General features: G+C 44.0%; 1 protein-coding gene across 1 annotated transcript in view; it reads left to right on the forward strand.

Moving 5' to 3' along the window:
* Positions 1–20,135, forward strand: part of LOC139276696 (cadherin-related family member 3-like) — a 113,786-nt gene that overhangs the window by 7,816 nt on the left and 85,835 nt on the right. Inside the window, exons 3-6 of the mRNA XM_070894663.1 lie at positions 6,441–6,606; positions 10,039–10,130; positions 15,932–16,023; positions 18,891–18,893. Of these exons, the coding sequence (XP_070750764.1) occupies positions 6,441–6,606; positions 10,039–10,130; positions 15,932–16,023; positions 18,891–18,893 (353 nt within the window). The remainder of the gene's footprint in view (positions 1–6,440; positions 6,607–10,038; positions 10,131–15,931; positions 16,024–18,890; positions 18,894–20,135) is intronic.

The following is a 20,135-nucleotide window of genomic DNA, read 5'->3' on the forward strand; positions in this document are numbered from 1 at the left end:
CTCTCAGATTGCTGAGTATCAGTCTGTTTGCCAGGTTGTTTAGGATAGCCAACTCTGGTTTGATGTGTTCCTGGAGATTTGATCAAGTGACATTTGCCCACTGTTTACAGATGTTATTGCATTAGCTTTAGTTGAGTGTTTCAATATCACCTCGACCCGAATAAGATATTTGACTTTTCATTTTATAGCGAGATGAATATTGGCCCTGAAATTCCATTTTGGCCTTCCCGCGGGCATTTTAGAGAAAAAAAATGCACCTACCTTAAGCTGCTGCCCACGTTCGACTTTCCGATGCTGTGGCCTGAACTGACTGCCATTCGCAGCGCGTGCACGTCGACGCATGCGCAGGCCTGGAGCTGGAGTCACATGGCTCTGGGCAGCCAATCAGGTAAAGTATCATAGTAATAGGAGTATCATAGTAATAGGAGTATCATAGTAATAGGAGTTCCCAAAACACAGCCCCAAACACCCAAAACACAAATAAAAAATAGAAAATATATACTACATTCATTTAAATTAAAGTTATTAATGTCTTAAAAAATATATATATTGTCCCGATTTAAAAAAAAAAAGTTTTTAAAATAAACTTACCATTATGGGGAAGGTTTTTAATGATAAAATATGTTTTAATAACTTTATTTTTATATGTTTTTGTGCTTTTTAAAACACTTGCACCGGTAAAAGTAGGCTATGCGCCTGCTTTTTCAGGCGCAAGATTTTTAAGGACATTTGTAAGTGTAAATATCGGAAATTTGCTCTTACAAATGTCCTCACTCCCGATCTGCGGAGGATCTGTTAAGCCAGAAACTTGACGCGCCGAAAACCGGCTTTTCCGATGCTTTCCCGGGTCCGTAAAAACTTCGTATGGACCCGGGGAGGCCGGAATTTCAGGGCCAATATAATTTATAAATTAAAGAATCAATACAAAAGATTAGAAAGATTTAAGGGTAAGTAATATTTAAATAAAAACCACTTCTGTGTTGTTTCTGCAATATTGACCGCAATGTGAAACACCAGCTAACGACCACGGATTCATCAAAAACATCTTCATGTGGGGAAGAACATAACTAGAGGCCATCAATATAAAAAAGGCACCAAGAAATCAAAAAGGGAATTCAGAAGAAATTTATTTACCCAAAGAGTGGTGAGAATGTGGAACACGCGACCACAGCGAGTGGTTGAAGCGAATAATATAGATGCATTTAAAGGGAGGCTGGGCAAGCGTATGAGGGAGAGGGGAATAGAGGATTATACTGATAGAGTTAGATGAGGAAAGACTGGAGGAGGCTCGAGTGGAGCATAAACACCAGCATGGACTGGTTTGGGCCGAATGGCCTGTTTCTGTGTTGTATATCCTATGTAATCATCGAGATAAGTAACTACTAACTAATGTCTTTCTACAATTTTATGAATTTTTACGAGACACAACAAGATATAAAAATAATAAATAAAATCAAAACCAAACCTAATTCAATTCACTGACTCTAACAGCTCACCGCTGAAGCCCAGTTTCAGGGAGGTGAGGCTCAGTCCTCAGGGAGAAGCACTGACCTCTGGAACAAAACACATTATAAAACAGTGCATATCACAGGCCGACATGAACTGTCGCTCACTCCAGATTGTGTTGCTCTCTCTGTCTCCCTCTGTAGTGTCCTTACACCTTAATATAGAATCACACGAGGCATGTACTGCAGACAAGGTCACTACGTGACTTGAACCTTTATTCCCAGGACCAAGAAGTGCTGACCCTGCGTGGGACCTGGATGATCAGGTGAGGAGTGTCTCCCACAAGTTCACCCCCTGTGGTCAAGGTGTGCATTACTCAGGTGTATACAGTGTACAGTGTTGTTACACAAAGGTTACAGTTATGTGAAGGTTACAAACATGACATCACCTCCCCCCAACGTCTTTGGGTCAAAGATTGAGTCTTTCAGGCAGTCGACGCTCTCTCGTGGAGTGCCGCAGTTGAGGCTCTGGTGGTTGGGCCTTGGCATGCGTCTCTGTTGCCTGAGGTGATTCCGGCCTGTCCGGGCTGGCCGCAGGGACTGTGCATGCTGGTGAATGTCCTTGTTGCTCATTCACTGGCAGTGGTGTGGGTGACAGCTCATGATATTTCTCAGGTTCCTCAGTGTCCATACTGAACCTTTTCTTTACTTGGTCCAGATGTTTGCGGCATATCTGCCCATTGTTAAGTCTGACCACTATGACCCTATTCCCCTCTTTGACAATTACAGTACCCTCAAGCCACTTGGGTCCCAAAGCATGATTGAGAACAAATACAGGGTCATCATTTTCTATGCATCTCCCCACTGAGTTGCGATCATGGCACTCGATTTGGGACTGGCACTTGCCCTCAACAATGTCTGACAGGTCTGGGTGAATGAGGGACAGCTGCGTTTTAAGCGTGCGTTTCATGAGTAGTTCCGCGGGCAGGACTCCCGTGAGCGAATGCGGGTGGGACCTATAGGCCAGCAGGAGGCGCGATAGGCGGTACTGAAGGGAGGGTCCTTGAATCCGGAGCATGCCCTGTTTTATGATTTGAACCGCACATTCCGCCTGGCCATTGGAAGCCAGCTTGAACGGTGCTGTCCTGACGTGTTTGATACCATTACCCGACATAAACTCCTGGAATTCATGGCTAGTGAAACACGGGCCATTATCGCTAACCAGGATGTCCGGCAAGCCGTGGGTCGCAAAGACCATACGCAGACTTTCCACGGTGGTGGATGTCGTGCACGAATTCAATATGATGCACTCGATCCATTTCCAGTATGCATCGACAACAATCAGGAACATTTTTCCCATGAACGGTCCCCCCAAAACCATTCACAATCCTTACGCAGGAGCACGTGCAGCAGCTCAAACAATGTGCTTAAGTTCGGCAGAAAGTTCCCGAAGTAGTTCAATAGTCCCAGAAATGACCGCAATCTCGATGTGTTGCCGGGCCTGGGTGCACGACGGATCGCCTCCGTTTTGGATTCGGTAGGCCGGATCCCATCTGTAGCAAACCTCGTGCCCAAAAAACTCAACCTCTGGGGCCAAAAACACACACTTGGACTTCTTTAGTCGCAAGCCTACCCGGTCCAGTTGGCGTAGCACCTCCTCCAGGTTGTGGAGGTGTTCCTCGGTGTCTCGACCCATGATAAGGATGTCATCTTGGAATACGATTGTTCCAGGGATGGATTTAAGCAAGCTTTCCATGTTCCTCTGGAAGATAGCGGCCGCTGAATGAATGCCAAATGGACACCTGTTGTAAACGAATAGCCCCTTGTGCATTGTGATGGTGGTCAGAAGCTTGGATTCTTCAGCCAGTTCCTGGGTCATGTCGGCTGAAGTGAGGTCCAACTTGGTGAACAGCTTGCCACCTGCCAGTGTGGCAAAATGATCCTCCGCTCTCGGAAGTGGGTATTGGTCCTGTAGTGACACTTGGTTGATGGTGGCTTTGTAGTCACCACAAATCCTGACTGAGCCATCCGTTTTAAGGACAGGAACGATGGGGCTTGCCCAGTCACTGAATTCAACAGGCAAAATTATGCCCTCTCTTAGCAGCCTGTCCAATTCACTCTCAATTCTCTCACGCATCACATACGACAAGGCTCTGGCTTTGTGGTGCACTGGTCTGGTGTCCGGGGTGATGCGTATCACTACTTTGGTGCCTTTAAAGGTCCTGACACCTGGTTGAAAAAGTGTCTCGAATTTCTGTAGGACCTGTGCACATGAATTTCGCTCCACAGATGAAATGGCGTGCACATTGCCCCATTTCCAGTTCATCTCGGCTAGCCAGCTCCTCCCCAAGAGCGCGGGACCATTCCCCGGGACAATCCAGAGTGGCAGCCAGTTCTCCGATCCATTGTGTGTGACCACCAAGTTTGCACTACCTAGTACTGGGATGATCTCTCTGGTGTACGTCCGTAGCTGCGTGCCAATGGGTTCCAGTTTGGGCCTGTTAGCTTTGAGTGGCCATAGTTTTTCAAATTGTTGGGCACTCATAAGTGACTGGCTGGCTCCTGTGTCCAGCTCCATGCATACCGGGATGCCATTTAATAGAACTTTCATCATCATAGATGACCTTTTGGTGTACGAGCTGTGGACGTCTGCCACATGAACCCACTGGACTTCAGCATCCATAGCTTTGCCCCAAGCATCACCCTGCCTTGCAGACCCCTGGTCTGGTTCCTCTGCCTCGTAAACTAGCCTCGCTACGGGCTTTCTGCACATTCTGGCCAAATGTCCACTGAAGTTACAGTTTCTACAGATAAATTGTTGAACCCTACAGGTTTTTGCAGCATGTCTGCCACCGCACCTCCAGCAGGAGCTGAGATTGTTGTGAACAAAGGAACTGTTAAAGGCATTCCTCTCTAATTGTCTCTTTGATTACTCCCGAGCACTCTGTTGCTGAGTGTCAATGGTCCCATCCCAGGACGCATTGTCCCTTGTGATGGCGTGAATTGCCGATCCCCCTGCCATTGTCTCTGTTGCTGGCCCACCCTAGAGTCTGTTGCTGCCTGGGCGGTGTCGAATTGCCCTTGCCTGCCTGCGGGGTTCTGTGTCTCGTTTACAATGTTAACACCCTGGTCCATTGCCACATTGGAACCAGGGCTGCGCGCATAAATTATCTTGGTCTCCTCTTCCCCTGCCATGAAGGTCTGAGCTATCAGTGTTGCCCTTTCCAAAGTCAAGTCTTTGGTCTCAATAAGCTTCCTGAAAATCCCGGCATGACCAATGCCCTCAATGAAGAAATCCCTTAACATCGCCCCCCTACAGGCGTCTGTGAACTTACAGAGGCTGGCCAAACGCTGAGGGTCCGCAACGAAGTCCGATATGCTTTGTCCCGCTTGACACCGGTGTGTATAGAATCGGTGCCGGGACATGTGTATACTGCTCGCCGGTTTGAGGTGCTCACCGATCAGAGTGCTGAACTGTTCAAAGGACTTGTCTGCCGACTTCTCGGGTGCGAGTAGGTCTTTCATCAGCGCATACATCTTGGATCCACAGCTGGTCAGTAGATGCGCCCTCCATTTGCCAGCCGCTTCCTCTCCCAGCCAGTCCTTCATGACAAAGCTCTGCTGGAGCCTCTCAACGAAATCGTACCAATTCTCACCAACACAGTACCGTTCCTCTGTGCTACCAGTGGCCATCTCGTGGGTCGTTGATTCCCGTTTCTCATCACCAAATGTAGTGTCCTTACACCTTAATATAGAATCACACGAAGCATGTACTGCAGACAAGGTCACCATGTGACTTGAACCTTTATTCCCAGGACCAAGAAGTGCTGACCCAGCGTGGGACCTCCCTTTATATACCTGGATGACCAGGTGAGGAGTGTCCCCCACAAGTTCACCCCCTGTGGTCAAGGTGTGCATTACTCAGGTGTATACAGTGTACAGTGTTGTTACATAAAGGTTACAGTTATGTGAAGGTTACAAACATGACACCCTCCCTCCCCCAGTTTGTGTGTCTCTCTCTCTCTCTCTCTCTCCCTCTCCCTCTCCCTCTCCGCCCCCAGTTTGTGTTTCTCTCTATCCCTCCCTCTCTCCCCCAGTGTGTGTCATCTGCAGTAAAATGGATCATGTCTTGCCTGATTTAAAATGCAGTTTAAAAACTAGAAATATCTTTCCTATCCATGAAAATGAAAGCAGAATCATGCTTCTCCGATCAATACACAAACTAAAATAAAAATAAAAGAATAAAAAAGGTGATTCACAATTAACTGTTGACTTCCATTTGAATTTACTGCAAATTAAAGCAATTCAGAAAGATTAACTCTATTTACTGTCATAACATGGCCAGGATAAAACTGGCTGTACTTTGCCCTAACAATATGCCTTAAATCAAACCACAGAGGCTCCTACTGTTCTATTGGGACGTTTTGCACTTTCCTAGTCACTCTGGCATTGCTAGTTAATGGCATACACAAGCAATATCAAGCAGTGGGTTCAAACCCACTAGTTTCCCAAGTTTTCCACTAATTCATGAATATACCAACTAATGAGTGTACTCACTGTGCTTATCCTCCCACTGCCATTATAAAGATCCTATTTACATTTTTTTGAACTCACTTGATGTCATGTCAAAGTTTCATCGACCTAGGAGATTAATATCAGGAAGGTTTTAGAAGGGCTAGCAGCAACACAAAATGAGATAAATGGACAGAGAATCTAGAAATTGAGATTAAGCGATAGAGAGATTTAGATTGAGGGTCAGAGAGTCGACAAACTGAGACTGAGGTCAGAGAATGATCAAACTGAGACTTAGACCAGTTGACCATTAACTCTCTATAACATTTACTTAATTGGCTAGCATCAGACAGAACTAGAATGAATCTACAGTTACTTATGTTAAATGGAGCTTGGTATTTGCTTACATCAAATTTGCATCAATGGGTTGAAATACACAGTTTTTATTTATTGATTTTTTTTATTACTATGCTTTTATAATAGCTAGTAACAACAAACAGTCCAAAGCTGGATTTTGAAAGCATTCCACGTTACACACTTCAACTGCTTGCAAAAGATGAGAAGGACAGCTCTGCTTCTCAGACCATCGTAATAAAGATTCTTGATGTAAATGAGCCACCCATCTTTCTGGGAATTTTGGCTAAACAAGGTACATATTTATTTCTAAGTACATTTGGCAAACCTAGCCAATCAACAAAGGCAGCCACTTTAAAAAGATATATGTTACAATGGCTCAGAATTCGCTGCAATGGTGATATTGGCGACAAGCGCCATAAGTTAAACAGTGGCGCTCCCCAATCCTCCAACGGAGAATTCACGCCACAAATAGTTAAAATCCGCCACAGTGAGCGTAGCGGCGGATCGGAAGTGGTGCGGCTAATGTCTGATACACATCCAAGGTATCATGGCCCGATACAGAATGAAACAACAGGTTATTTAACAGGGACGTGCTTTGGGGCCATTAGAGGGAGCAGCGTGCGGCGGCATACCACTGCAAGGAGCAGCACGTGCTGCTACAGGAGGGCGATGGTTGACTGCAGTGCGGGCAGGTACAGCAGGAGTGGCGAGGTCGGGGCAAAGGAGCGGCAAGAGTCCATAGAGGGATGTGATCGGGGCCCAAGAGAGGCGAAAGTTCGGGGCCCAGGAGAGGCGAGGGCCCAGGGGCAGCACGGGCCAGCCCACACTGCGATATGTGTGCACACTAGGTCCTTGCAGCAGAGCTGGCCTCCAGTCGTCTTGGTTAATCCTTGCCACTGGACCAAGACTTAGCTCTGTCAATAGCCACCACATGTTAAAAAAATCCACGCACAGGCGTCTTGCACCCTTCAGGATGTAGTTCGGGATCCGGAATATCATTGAAGCACCTGTGAACTCATCCGTTTTCAGCGTGGAAGCAAGTCATCCTCGTTTCGAGGGACTGCCTATAATGATGATGATAATGATGCTTAGGAACAATGGCTCCGATCTGATAACATGGGGATGGGTCACTGTCTGTACGGACGGAATGTCCAGGTCGGGTTTAATTTGATCAATGAGTTTATATTGAAACTGTCTAAATAAAGAAATCACGTTAAGAAAGGACTCATATGCACAGGGTTATCTCCTGAGCTACATGAGGTCCCCAGCCATATTTCATTACTGGTTACATGCTTAGCACATGAGCTCAATAAATATTCATGAAAAATAAATCTTCGTCAAAAGAAAATCAGAACATGCCTGGCTGTCAAAATGCTTATTTCATTACCTAATTGAGGTTTAAGATTTCAATTAAGTTCCTAGAACAAGTCCAACCCTCAGGCACCCTGCTGAGTGGCGTAATACCTTCCTGATTCTGAACCCTCTGGCCCCATTCAGTAATAGTCTAAGTGGCTGTGACAATCACGGTGGTGTTAATACAGTAAACTCAGTGATTTTAATGGAGCAGAGTTCTAATAATTAGCTATTCAACTTTTTGTGAGGGTCTCTGTGGAACAGTGCTAAAGTCCCAGGAAATTGTGGTGTGGCATAAGTAATGGCATAAATCACGTGCGCTATAATTCCTAGAATTACTGCACCATAATAATAACGTGCATCGTAGATGCGAGAATACAATGGTGCAAATTCAGGCCCAATATTTTGTTGAAGTGACTTAATTTATATATCAACTCATAATTTTTAACAATAAATGTCCTACCTGCTATAGATGTATTAATCCTTAGAGTCCATGCTAGTTGAAAGTCTAAAATTACTGTATTTTTCCTAATTTGAGTGCAAGGACGAGTGTTTTCATTCTGGCTCTTTTTAATTCACTAATCATTATCTTACACACATTTCAAATTTTCCGCTCCTAAGATTTGAGATAAGAAAGTGATGAGCTGCCAAGTGAAGGGAACTCAATGGGCCTCAACTACAATTGATTGAGAGGGTTCCTCTCTACGTCTTAATTTGTGCAAAGGTAGATTGGGCAGAACTATCTGGAACCTGTAGTTGCTAACTGCAGTGAAATCATAAATTCAATTTTTATATTTGCAATTTTGATTTGATGCGAATAGTGAGTAGAATAAATTGTCTTCCAGAATGGTTTACGTTGATGATTAAGTGGGTGATGAATGTTGGAGTTGTGCTTCAAGCAGGATTTAATATGTTTGAGAGCACAGCTCCAGCTTACATAATATCTGCACATTATATATATACACGTTGTTTGAAGGAGTAGCTAAGGCAATTCAAAATTGGAAGTTTTAAAATAATCTTCAGTCAGATCTTCACAACAATCTCACATTTGAATAAATTCTCTCATAAAGAACTTTTCTATAATTTAAGTATAGGAACATAGGAACAGGAGTGGGCCATTCAGCCTCTCAAGCTTGTTCCTCCATTCTATTACATCATGACTTTGCTCCAAATCCCTTGATCCCCTTACCTAACAAAAATATAGGAATGTAATTGAAAAGGTAATACCACATAAATCAGCTATTTATCATTATGCCAGAAAATAGATGCAGTCAATGAAACTGGCTTAAGAAGGCTCATGAGGCCAAAGATGAATTTATATTCAAAGATTTGCTGTTGTCTTCATTTATACTATCTGAAGAAAACAAAAGATAAATGAACTGTGTGAAAGATCTCACTGAATACTGACATACAAGTTTGAAAATGCCTGAATGTACATGTAAGGGACAATTTTGTCGGACTTTGGTCTTTGAGTGGGGTCCCTCGCTAAGCGGCAGTGCAGGCCAGAGACTGAGTGATAACAATATCTGTTTCTGTAACCAGTGCTTCCACCCATCAAGGCTTCACACCACGATCAGAAATTTGCAAAAATGAACCCCTGTATAGTACTTATCAGTAAAGCATAAAGATACATAAATGCGTCTCACTCAGGTTATTAGGCAAGTTATCAAGTGGAAGCCTCCACCCACACAGGAGAGTGATTTGCTCGGTGGTTTTTGTGTGTCTTCGAGCAACAATTTACAGAATGGTATTGACAGTGACTGGGAGCAGTTCACCTGCCCGTCAACTCAACTAGAGAATAATGTGTAGATCAGGGAGACCTGTTAGTGGGAATGGGGAAAAATATAAACAGTTTTTTCTTAGTCAATTACATAAATATTACAGAACACAGTTTATTTGAAATCAAAAATATTTTTGAGACCAAAGTAATAAAATATCTCCACATTAAGCAGTTATCAGCGCAGTAAACAAAACAGTCTCTGGAAAATCTGAATATTGATCAACTCCCCCTAGTCAATGCTTCACACGTTCATATCAAATTCCTTTGCCCACTATTTTAATGGAGGTGTTAACTTGTTTAACATAAATGGGATAACACTTCTATGGAATAGCAGACAAAAGAATCTGAAACAAACATATTAAGCATTTGCCTGTTAATATCTCTCACTAACTTCCAGGTACTTTTTACAAACCAAAAATGCATAACTGACAATCAAGGAGGATTTCTTCCACGTGTTAAATGTAAGGAAATTATAAACATTTTTTGTAAAGAACCAATGTAAGATTTTGTTGCACAGAAGATAGCTTCCCCATGATACTAAACAGAGAGGCCTTTGTGATTCTGAACTATGAAATCTATCTGATATTGCAGATGCTGAAGTTTATCTTGCAGAAGATACTGCTGTCAACACTGTAATCTACAAAGTTGCAGCAAAGGATCCAGATGAAAATGATGTGTTAGAGGTAATTCAGCATGTTATTTATTTAAAAATGTTTTTGCTTATCAAGGTAATGGTTGCTAGCCCTGAGGAAGGGAACAGTTTCCCAGTAAAGGTAGTGTCAGCATCAAGGACTCCCAGATCCTCTACTCTTGCTCTGACAATGTATTGTTCCTTAACTCTACCCACAGTAGAGAACCTCCTATTACACCAATGTAACATTTTCACTTCCCATCTCAGCTCTATTCCTGTGACCTGTCCAAGTGAGGCTACTCATTTAGTGCCACTTAGGAGTAGTTTTATGCTGAGAGCCCATGTCCACTAGGAAATGGACTGAAACTGTCCAAACCCATTTCATGTAGGACCTTCATAACCAACAGAAAGAAGAATTTCTCGCCAGCTGTCCAGGCTTGATTCAAACCAAGGTCCCAGAGGTGAAAGTGCTGGGCTAATCCACTGCAACAAACAGTCCCTTCATTTAACAATCATTCCCCTCCTCCCTGACTAGGGATACAAGAAGTTTAAAAGACTGTTTGCATCATTGCTTAAACCTTTATACTTTAAAAATTGGGCAGCTTAACATGTAACATGAATATGGAAATAAGACATTAAAAAAAAGCTATGACTTAGGTAAAACAACAAACTATTATAACACCAGCAAAGAAAATAGCCAATCATAACAGAACCCTGATAAAATCAAGAGTACTTTGCAAAGAAATGTTGAGTATTTCATCTTGGGTAAGTTAAAGATGTTTATGAAAGAGTCATTCTTTAGATTTTGACCTCTTTGTAATTGATTTTAAGCAGGTTTCCTGTATTTAATCACTCGTCTATTATATATTAAAATCTCAGAATTCTGAAGGTACTGCATCTGTAGCTGGTGCTGAGCATAACGTTATGTTACCTAGCGTTACACAACAGGGTCGTCTGTAGGAAAAAATACCAACTCACCTGTGGATTCTCACAGCAGGAAAAAAGTGAAGATTCAGTTAAGTGTAAAAAATGTTTAGCCCCAGAATACAAATCAGAAACAAAGGTAACATACAAGATAAAAGGCAGCTGAAAGCGACCCACAGAAATACAGCCCTATAAAGTGCATGAATGAAAGCAAAGCATGCAAGTAAGGGTTTGGGAAAAATAGTGGTTGTCATGAAAAAAAAAAGGTAAACCACAGCGAACTCCATTTGACGACTAAGATGGAAGTCCCAGCAGCAGAAAGGTCAGTTGAAGGGCCAGAAGTGAAAACAGGACTGCAAATATTTGGAAAAACCACTCGGAGACACGATAGCAAGTGAAAGATCAAAAAATGAAAACTGGATGTTGAACTGAAATACGATTCTGCTCCTGTATTGAAGTAAACATTGCCAACCTCATCCCCAGCTACAGGTTAAATCCAGCCCAACCCTCTCTGAAGCACAAAGCCAATTCCCTCCCACGCAGAAAGGACAGCACACATCCCTCCCAACTGAGACAAAAAAACTGGCAACTAACATCCCCTCCCTCCATTGAAGAACAAGACTCTCACTGGCATCACCCCCCGCCCCTCACTATGAGAAAAATACGCATCTTCTCAGGTATTTAATGTCTTTGAAAGTAGATGAAATGTATCCCAGGCTGTTTAGAGAAGCAAGGGAGGAAATAACGGAGGCTCTGACCATCATTTTCCAATCTTCCCTGGCTATAGGCATGGTGCCGGAAAACTGGCGGACTGCTAATGTTATACTGTTGTTTAAAAAGGGAGAAAGGGATAGACCAAGTCATTATAGGCCAGTCAGCCGAACCTCGGTGATGGGAAAATTATTGGAAAAAATTCTGAGGAACAGTATTAATCGTCATTTAGAAAGGCACGGATTAATGAAGGACAGTCAGCATGCATTTGTTAAGGGAAGATCGTGTCTGACTAACTTGATTGAATTTTTTAAGTAGGTAACAAGGAGGGTCGATGAGGGTAGCAATCTGGATGTAGTCTACATGGATTTTAACAAGGCTTTTGATAAGATCCCACAAGGCAGACTGGTCAGAAAAGTAAAAGCCCATGGGATCCAAGGGAAAGTGGCAAGTTGGATCCAAAATTGGCTCTGTGGCAGGAAGCAAAGGGTAATGGTTGATGGGTGTTTTTGTGACTGGAAGGTTGTTTTCAGTGGGGTTCCGCAGGGCTCAATACCAAGTCCTTTGCTTTTTATGATATATAGCAATTATTTAGACTTCAATTTGGGGGCATGATTAAGAAGTTTGCATATGAGACAAAAATTGGCCATATATTGATAGTGAGGAAAAAAGCTGTAGACTGCAGGAAGAGATCAGTGGACTGTTCAGGTGAACAGAGAAGTGGCAAATGGAATTCAATCCGGAGAAGTGTGAGGTAATACATTTGGGGAGGGCTAACAAGGTGAGGGAATACACAATAACTGGTAGGATACTGAGAAGTGTAGAGGAACAGAAGGACTTTGTAGTGCATGTTCACAGATCCCTGAAGGCAGCAGGACAGGTAGCTAAGGTGGTTAAGAAGACATGGGATACTTTATTGTATTAGTTGAGGCACAGAATATAAGAGCAGGGAGGTTATGCTAGAACTGTATAAATCACTATAATAGAAAATGCTGGAAATACTCAGTAGGTCAGGCAGCATCTGTGGAGAGAAAAACAAAGTTAACATTTCAGGAATAGCACCTCATCTTTCATTTAGGCATTTTACAGCCTTCTGGACTCAACATCAAGTTCAACAATTTCAAACCATAACCTTTGCCCCTTGTTTTTTTTTCTCTCTTTCCCACGGCAACTGTTGATGGTTCTGCCATATCCATTTACACCCTATCTAGACTCATCTTTTGTTTCTTAACTTGTCCCATTACCATCTCCTTTTGCCTTGCACCATCATCCCTTTTGTCTCTTAATCTCTCCTGCCTTCCACCCTATCACAGACCGACCCTTTTGTTCTTTCCTCCTGCCCCCCATTCCCTGCCCCTATACTTGCTTAAAAACCTGTTAAATCTCTAAATTTTCCAGTTCTGACAAAGGGTCATCGACCTGAAACGTTAACTCTGTTTCTCTCTCCACTGATGCTACCTGACCCGCTGAGTATTTCCAGCATTTTCTGTTTTTATTTCAAATTCCAGCATCCGCAGTATTTTGCTATTGTATAAATCACTAGTTAGGCCACAGCTAGAGTACTGTACACAATTCTGGTCACTGCATTACAGGAAAGATGTGATTGCACTAGAGAGGATACAAAGTAGATTAACGAGGATGTTGCCAGGACTGGAGAAGTTGGATAGGCTGGGGTTGTTTTATTGGAACAGAGGAGGCAGAGGGGAAACTTAATTGAGGTGTCTAAAATTATGAGGGGCCTAGAGAGAATGGATACGAAGGACTTATTTCCTTTGGCAGAGAGGTCAACAACCAGGGAACATAGATTTAAAGTAATTGGAAGAAGGATTAGTGGGGAGTTGAGGAGAACTTTTTTCATCTAGAATGTGCTGGGCGGATCTGGAACGCTCTGTCTGAAAGGATGGTAGAGGCAGAAACTCTCATTGCATTTACAAAGTACTTGAATAAGTCGTAACCTGCAAGGCTACGGACTAAGAACTGGAAAGTGGGATTAGGCCGGCTAGCACTTTATCGACCGACATGGACACGATGGGCCGAATTGCCTCCTTTTGTGCTGTAATCCTCTATGATTCTTGCTGAGAAAAACTGCAAACCATGGGAACTGCCCCTCCCTCCCCCCCCACCGCCCCACACCATCAGCTCTTCACTGAAAATTTGTACTAAGCCCACTCCAACACAATCTTCCATTTTCCCTTTCCCCCCTCCTCTCTTCCACCCCTCATTTTTCTCTCTGCACCTCCCCTCTCGCCATCTCCCCTCTGCTCCCTCCCTCTCCTGTCCTGTTGTCCCTCTCCTCTCTTCTTCCCCACCTCTCATCTGCCTCTGTTCCCTTCCTTCCAATATCCCCCAATTCCTCCATCGCTCTCCCCTCCCTCTTCACTCACTTTTCCTTCCCATTCTGTGTAAATAACATAAAGTTCTGAATGGCATGTGTGGCATTCTGAACCTTGTTTAATATACTGCACAATGTGCCAGGTAAAAAGCAGAACATTTTTGTTATGTTGTATACACTGACCTTTTCTTAATTAAGAGGAATGTTGCAGATTATTGCTCTTTAAATCTATGTGTCAATTATTCTGAATTATAAGTGCTCATCTATCCTCCCCTCCTATTCTCTCCTCTCTTCTCTCCTCCTATCCCTCCCTCTTCACTCCCACCCCTCACTTCTTCTCAAGTAGGCAGTGGATGCCAAAATGTGTGGAAGAGATGCACTAAGAAATGTACTGATGTCTTCATTATTTTGATAATTGTGTTTGATTTGCATAGGAAAACATTGCTATCAAATGATTGAGTTCATGATTCTATTGGTAACAGAAAATTGACTTTGAGGGAAATAAATCATTGGAGACTAAAATTGCAAATTTCCGGTGATAGTACTGGATTAAAGGAATGTTTTGCATGAGCTTTTTTTGAAAACACTAGGAGATTCTAAACAAGCTAGACTTGTTCAGAACAATGGGCTCAATTTTGCCCAAGCCCATTTTCTGGTTTATTGCCAGAGTTACGCTGGGTTTCTGGGTCCAGAAATGCACCAGAAAAACACGTCCAAACTTTCCCCGATCTTTATACTGCAATCCGGAGTCACGCAGCGTGACCGGTCGCCTCGGAGGGGTGGGTGGGGGGATGGGGGTGCGGGGGGGCGGGGGGGTGGAGCCCGCTGTCTGCGCCGAAAAACGCAGCCGGGCCTTCTGCACATGCGTGGGAAAAAAACGTACGTTTTCGATGTCGCTGAAATGGGCGCGCATGTGCAGTGTGGCCCCGAGTGAGGTGCCAGTCCCGGTCCACTGTGGCCCCGAGTGAGTGCCGGTCAGTGTGCTCCCTCCCCGCCAACCCTCTCCAATCCCCGAGTGAGTGCCGGTCCCGGTCCGCTCCGCTTCCCGCCCCTAGCCCAGGCCGAATGGCCTCTGATTTACTTACCTGCGCCGATTTCTTTAACTCTCTGCAAGGGTTTTCTCGAGGCCACATACGCTGGCCTAAGCAGAAATGGAGTAACTATCAGCTGGCCAATGGCCAGAATTGGCGTAGGTGGCTGGTTACGTCCCCTTTGGATGAAAAAAAAACTTACCTTAAAAAAAAAACGAAACTAAATGAGTTACGCTGGTGCAAATTGATTGGGGAAACTGGATTTTTAAGTTAGGCCAGAAAAGGAAACCTGCTCCCAAAAAAGGCGCAAATCACTGGGGAAAACTAAGCCCTAAATGTTGACATGCTGGCCTGTGAATAGTGTATAAATATTGTCCCTATATAATCTATAATGTAAATGAAGAATATGTACTAAACAGTCTCATATTCGACATAGCTTTTGATCATGAATAAATGTGTTGTCAAGCTTAATTTATGCCACTGAGAAATAATGGCTGTTAATTGAAGTAAGAGGGGGTATTCCACCTGTTGATAGTTTTAATAAGTTTAGGTTGAGCTCACAATGAAACATCCTGTTTTGTATTCATGCTGACTTTTGCGATACAATTACTAACATAAAGAATTTCATCCCATTGTACACATGAGCATTTTAGTGAGCCTTCAGAGTCTTATGTGTAACAAGGAAGCCTTAAAAAAAATCAATGGTAAGGATGATTTATACAAGCTCTAAACAAACAATCTGTTGTGTATTAGAAACATTAAAATGTACACTGATTTAGTTTTACTTCAGAAATTTAGCGTATGTATTTCAGAATTTCTTTCTTTCAGAAGTGTTAACTGGTATTTTTTCAACAGTATTCATTATCAAGTACCACAGACTTTCAGATAGATGCCACTGGTTCAATATCTGTAGCAAAGAAACTTGATTATGAAAGTGCAACAAAGAGGTTGGTTCTGTATGATTTACTTTGATTTATTTTTCTAATAAAGAAAAAAGAAGAGACTTGCATTCATTAAGCATCTTATCATATCCTTTTCAGGACAGCCCAAAGCATTTCAAAACCAATTACTTCTGAAATGCAGTCACTGTTGTTAGGCAAATATGCCAAACAATTTTAACATAACCAAAATCTTTACTTGAGCGCCGGGGTGGGTGCGTGAGGGCCACGTAGCAGGTCACCATCCCGAACTTTTCAACAGTGCGTCTGTGCTGCACGTTTAACTCAATTGCATCAATTTCCTGGCCCAATTAAATGGAGCGGGTCGGCTGACATCACCAATGACTCATTTTCAGCGCGGATATTTAAAGCAGCCTTGTACACATCCCAACTGAAGGTTGTTGTAGGAGAGATAAAGGTGTTTGGGAGAGCCATAAATTGCTGCATATCACTGATGTTTATGGAGGTCATGGAGACACACAGATTCACTGGTGCCATCATCGCACTGGTGCTTCACAAGGTCTCTCCCCTTTAGTTAAAGGGGAGGGCCAGGCTGCCTGTTGGCAGACAAAAAAAACATAGCGGCCGTGTCCCTGAGCCACAGAGTATGTACAGACAGCAAAAGCTGCCGGGGGCACCGATCGGCAGCGGGGTCGCTCCCGTGGGGCAATTCTGGGAAAGGGGCAATTTCGCGAAGGGGTTCCTGCCGGTCAGTAAGTGGTCGACGCGTGCACGCCACGGCGGGAAAATGGATGGAGCGATCTCGGACACCGCTCTAAAACTGAGGAAGGGCAATTTACAAAATGACATCTCTCCGTTCTTGGCTCTCAGTGGAATAGGACCTTGAGTGCTTGGGCCATAGGTGGTCTTTGACTGCACCAAAAATTCCATGCATGTCATGCTTGTCGGCTAGTTGCTGGATCTCCAAGCTCAAGCTCTACAGAGTAGTAGTGATACCCGCCCTCCTATAGGCTTCAGAGACATGAACCATGAACAGTAGGCACCTCAAAGCACTGGAGGAGTACCACCAATGCTGCCTTCGCAAAATCCTGAATATTTATTGGCAGGATATGCGCACCGACATCAGTGTTCTCTCTCAGGCTAACATCCCCAGCATCGAGGTATCGATCACACTCAACCAGCTCCAATGGATGGGCTACATTGTCCGCATGCCCGCTACTAGACTCCCGAAACAAGCACTCTACTCCGAGCTACATCATGGCAGGCGAGCCCCAGGAGGGCAGAGAAAATGGTTCAAGGATCGCCTCTAAGCCTTCTTTAAAAAATGCAACATTACCACTGACACTGGGGAATCCCTGGCCCAAGACCACTCAAAGTGAAGAAGCATTTGAGAAGGCGCTGAAGTCTCTTCATCGGGAGCACGTGGAAGCCAAGTACAAACAGCGGAAGGAACGTACGACAAATCAAGCACCCCACCCGTCCCTCCAACCACCATCTGCCTCACCTGTGACAGAGACTCAAGATCCCGTACTGGTCTCATCAGTCACCTTAGAACTCATTTTAGTGTGGAAACAAGTCATCCTCGACTCCACGGGGCTGCCTAAGAAGAAGAGATCACAACACAATATTTGGAACTATTACGCCAATTTTATGCCAGAATAATGGGAGGTCATGAGTTGAGTTTCTTGCTCCTATATTTGGTGTGATAGTGCAGACAAATGCCCTCTAATTGATAGAGAACAACCCATTACTAAGTTGCATAGTTGTGGGGAAAAATCACATAGGAGATCAATGCAGTCTCTGCAACCTCGTATGTTTGGAGGGGTGTGCAGAAAAGGATGTTCTATTTGAAGAGAAGAGCCAAGATAAATAATGAGAATCACTGTCAGCTACAGCACGTTACCATGTGTGGTTTGATAGCCAGTTAGTTTACATTGTATGAATAGATATGAGCGCTAATTATCCCACATTTTAAGGAAAACCTATTCAAGTAGGTGTAGCCATGTTTGCCTGAAGAGTTTCACAAAGTACGATTAACTTCTTTTTAGATAGTACATTGCTAGAAGTGAAGCATGAAAACCATGAAGTAATGAGCAGATATTTTTGAACGAAATGGTAGACTTGCTTTCACTCTGGAGTTTATAAGAATGAGAGGTGATCTCATTGAAACATATACGATTCTGAGAGGGATTGACAGAGTAGATGTTGAGAGGTTGTTTCCCTTGGTTGGAGAGTCTAGATCTAGGGGGCATAATCTCAGGATAAGGACTCAACCATTTAAATCTGAGATGAGGAGGAATTTCTTCACTCAGAGGGTTGTGAATCTTCGGAGTTTTCTACCCCAGAGAGCTGTGGATGCTTGAGTTGTTGAGTATACTCAAGGCTGAGATAGATACATTTTATGGAATCAAGGGATATGGAGATCGGGCGGGAAAGTGGAGTTGAGGTCAAAGATCAGCCATGATATTGAATGACGGAGCTGGTTTGAGGGGCCGTATGGCCTACATCTGCTCCTAATTCTTATGTTCTTATGTTTTTATGTACTTTATACTCACGGAATGTCACAGGACTGCTAAAACAGGGTCTGCCTCTCCATTTGGTGTTGCATACTGACAGATAAAGGCAAACATTCCATTACCCTTTTTGATTATTTTTGGTACTTGTGAACCATCTTTTACTGATATGTGTACCTGGATACCCAAATCACTTTGCTCCTCCACAGCTCATAGGCCTAGAAATTGGCCTCCTTAGTGCCTCCTGATATCACCTCTGGGGGTGGGGGTGGAGGGGGGGGGGCGATAATAGGGCGCTAACTAGGTACCCACCGGGTGCGGCGATAACATCGACTCCTGCCATATTCGGCGGGTGGTTTGCGGAGGCGGTACGGCGTTGCGCCCGATCACCTTCGGCCAGAGATCGTGTTGTCATCCCTGTGCGCATCGTCCCGGTAGCGCTCCGGACCTGAACTTGGGTTCTGCCCACTATAGCATCGGCGGGCAAAAATACCAACAGCTGTAGGAGCCGTCCATCGAGAGGTTGGGCACTTTGGGAGCGATACTTAAAGGCAAGGTGGCCAAGGTAAGTAAAACAATGTAACTGCTCTCTTTCAGGTTTGGTGCTGCTCCTCTTTGCCCGCGATCGATCAGCCGCGATCGATCAACTCTGTGCATCGGGCTGATTGGACCAGATCGCGGCTGCCGTCGGCGAAAGGTAAGTTTTTATTTTGCAGAGCCTGCAGCGATGGCCTTTCCCTTTAAAGGAAGGAAGGAGCCTTTCAGCGAAGCAGCAAAGCTGAACGGCCCAGTGTGTGGCACTGCTTCACATACTGCCCGGCCTGTTGCCTCTTGTGCTCCAGGAAGGAGGTGCAGCACTTGATTGAGTGCTCCACTTCCTTCCCGGAGTGCTACCCTCAAATTTTTGAAAAGCAGAAAAAGATTAGTGCCTGGAGCTAATTATTTCTGCTTTTAAAAGTTAGCGCCTTAAACGGGGCGCTCCCAAATTCGCCCCCCCAGCCGAGTCTCTGAACATTTAGAAAATATTCTTGTAATTCTTGAATTCCAAATGGATGAGCTTACACTTTCCTACATTGAACTCCATCTGCTGTAGTTTTGCCCACTGTATCAGCAGTGGTTTAGTTGGTAGCACTCTTGCCTTTGAGTTAGAAGATTGTGGGTTCAAGTCCCACTCCAGAGACTTGAGCACAGAAATCTGGTGTGACACTCCCAGTGCAGTACTCAGGGAGTGCTGCACTGTTGGAGGTGCTGTCTTTCGGATGAGATGTTAAACCATGACTGCGTCGGCCCTCTCAGGTGGATGTAAAAGATCCCATAGCACTATTTCGAAGAAGAGGGTGAGAGTTCTCCCTGTTGTCTTGGCCTCAATCAACATCACTAAAAAAAACCTGATTATCTGATCATTATCATATTGCTATTTGTGGGAGAGCTGCCTCATTTCCTACATTACAACAGTGACTACACTTCAAAAGTACTTCATTGGCTGTAAAGTGCTTTGGAACATCCTGATGTTGTGAAAGGCACTATATAACATTCATTCACTTCTTGCTCCCATCTACACAACTTACTGTGCCTCTCTGTAAACTTGGATATACTGCTCTCTATTCCAAGGAATTGGGATACATGGTGAAAAGCTGAGGTCCCAGA

Source organism: Pristiophorus japonicus, chromosome 12, assembly GCF_044704955.1.
Source record: "Pristiophorus japonicus isolate sPriJap1 chromosome 12, sPriJap1.hap1, whole genome shotgun sequence".
NCBI classification, from domain to species: domain Eukaryota; kingdom Metazoa; phylum Chordata; class Chondrichthyes; family Pristiophoridae; genus Pristiophorus; species Pristiophorus japonicus.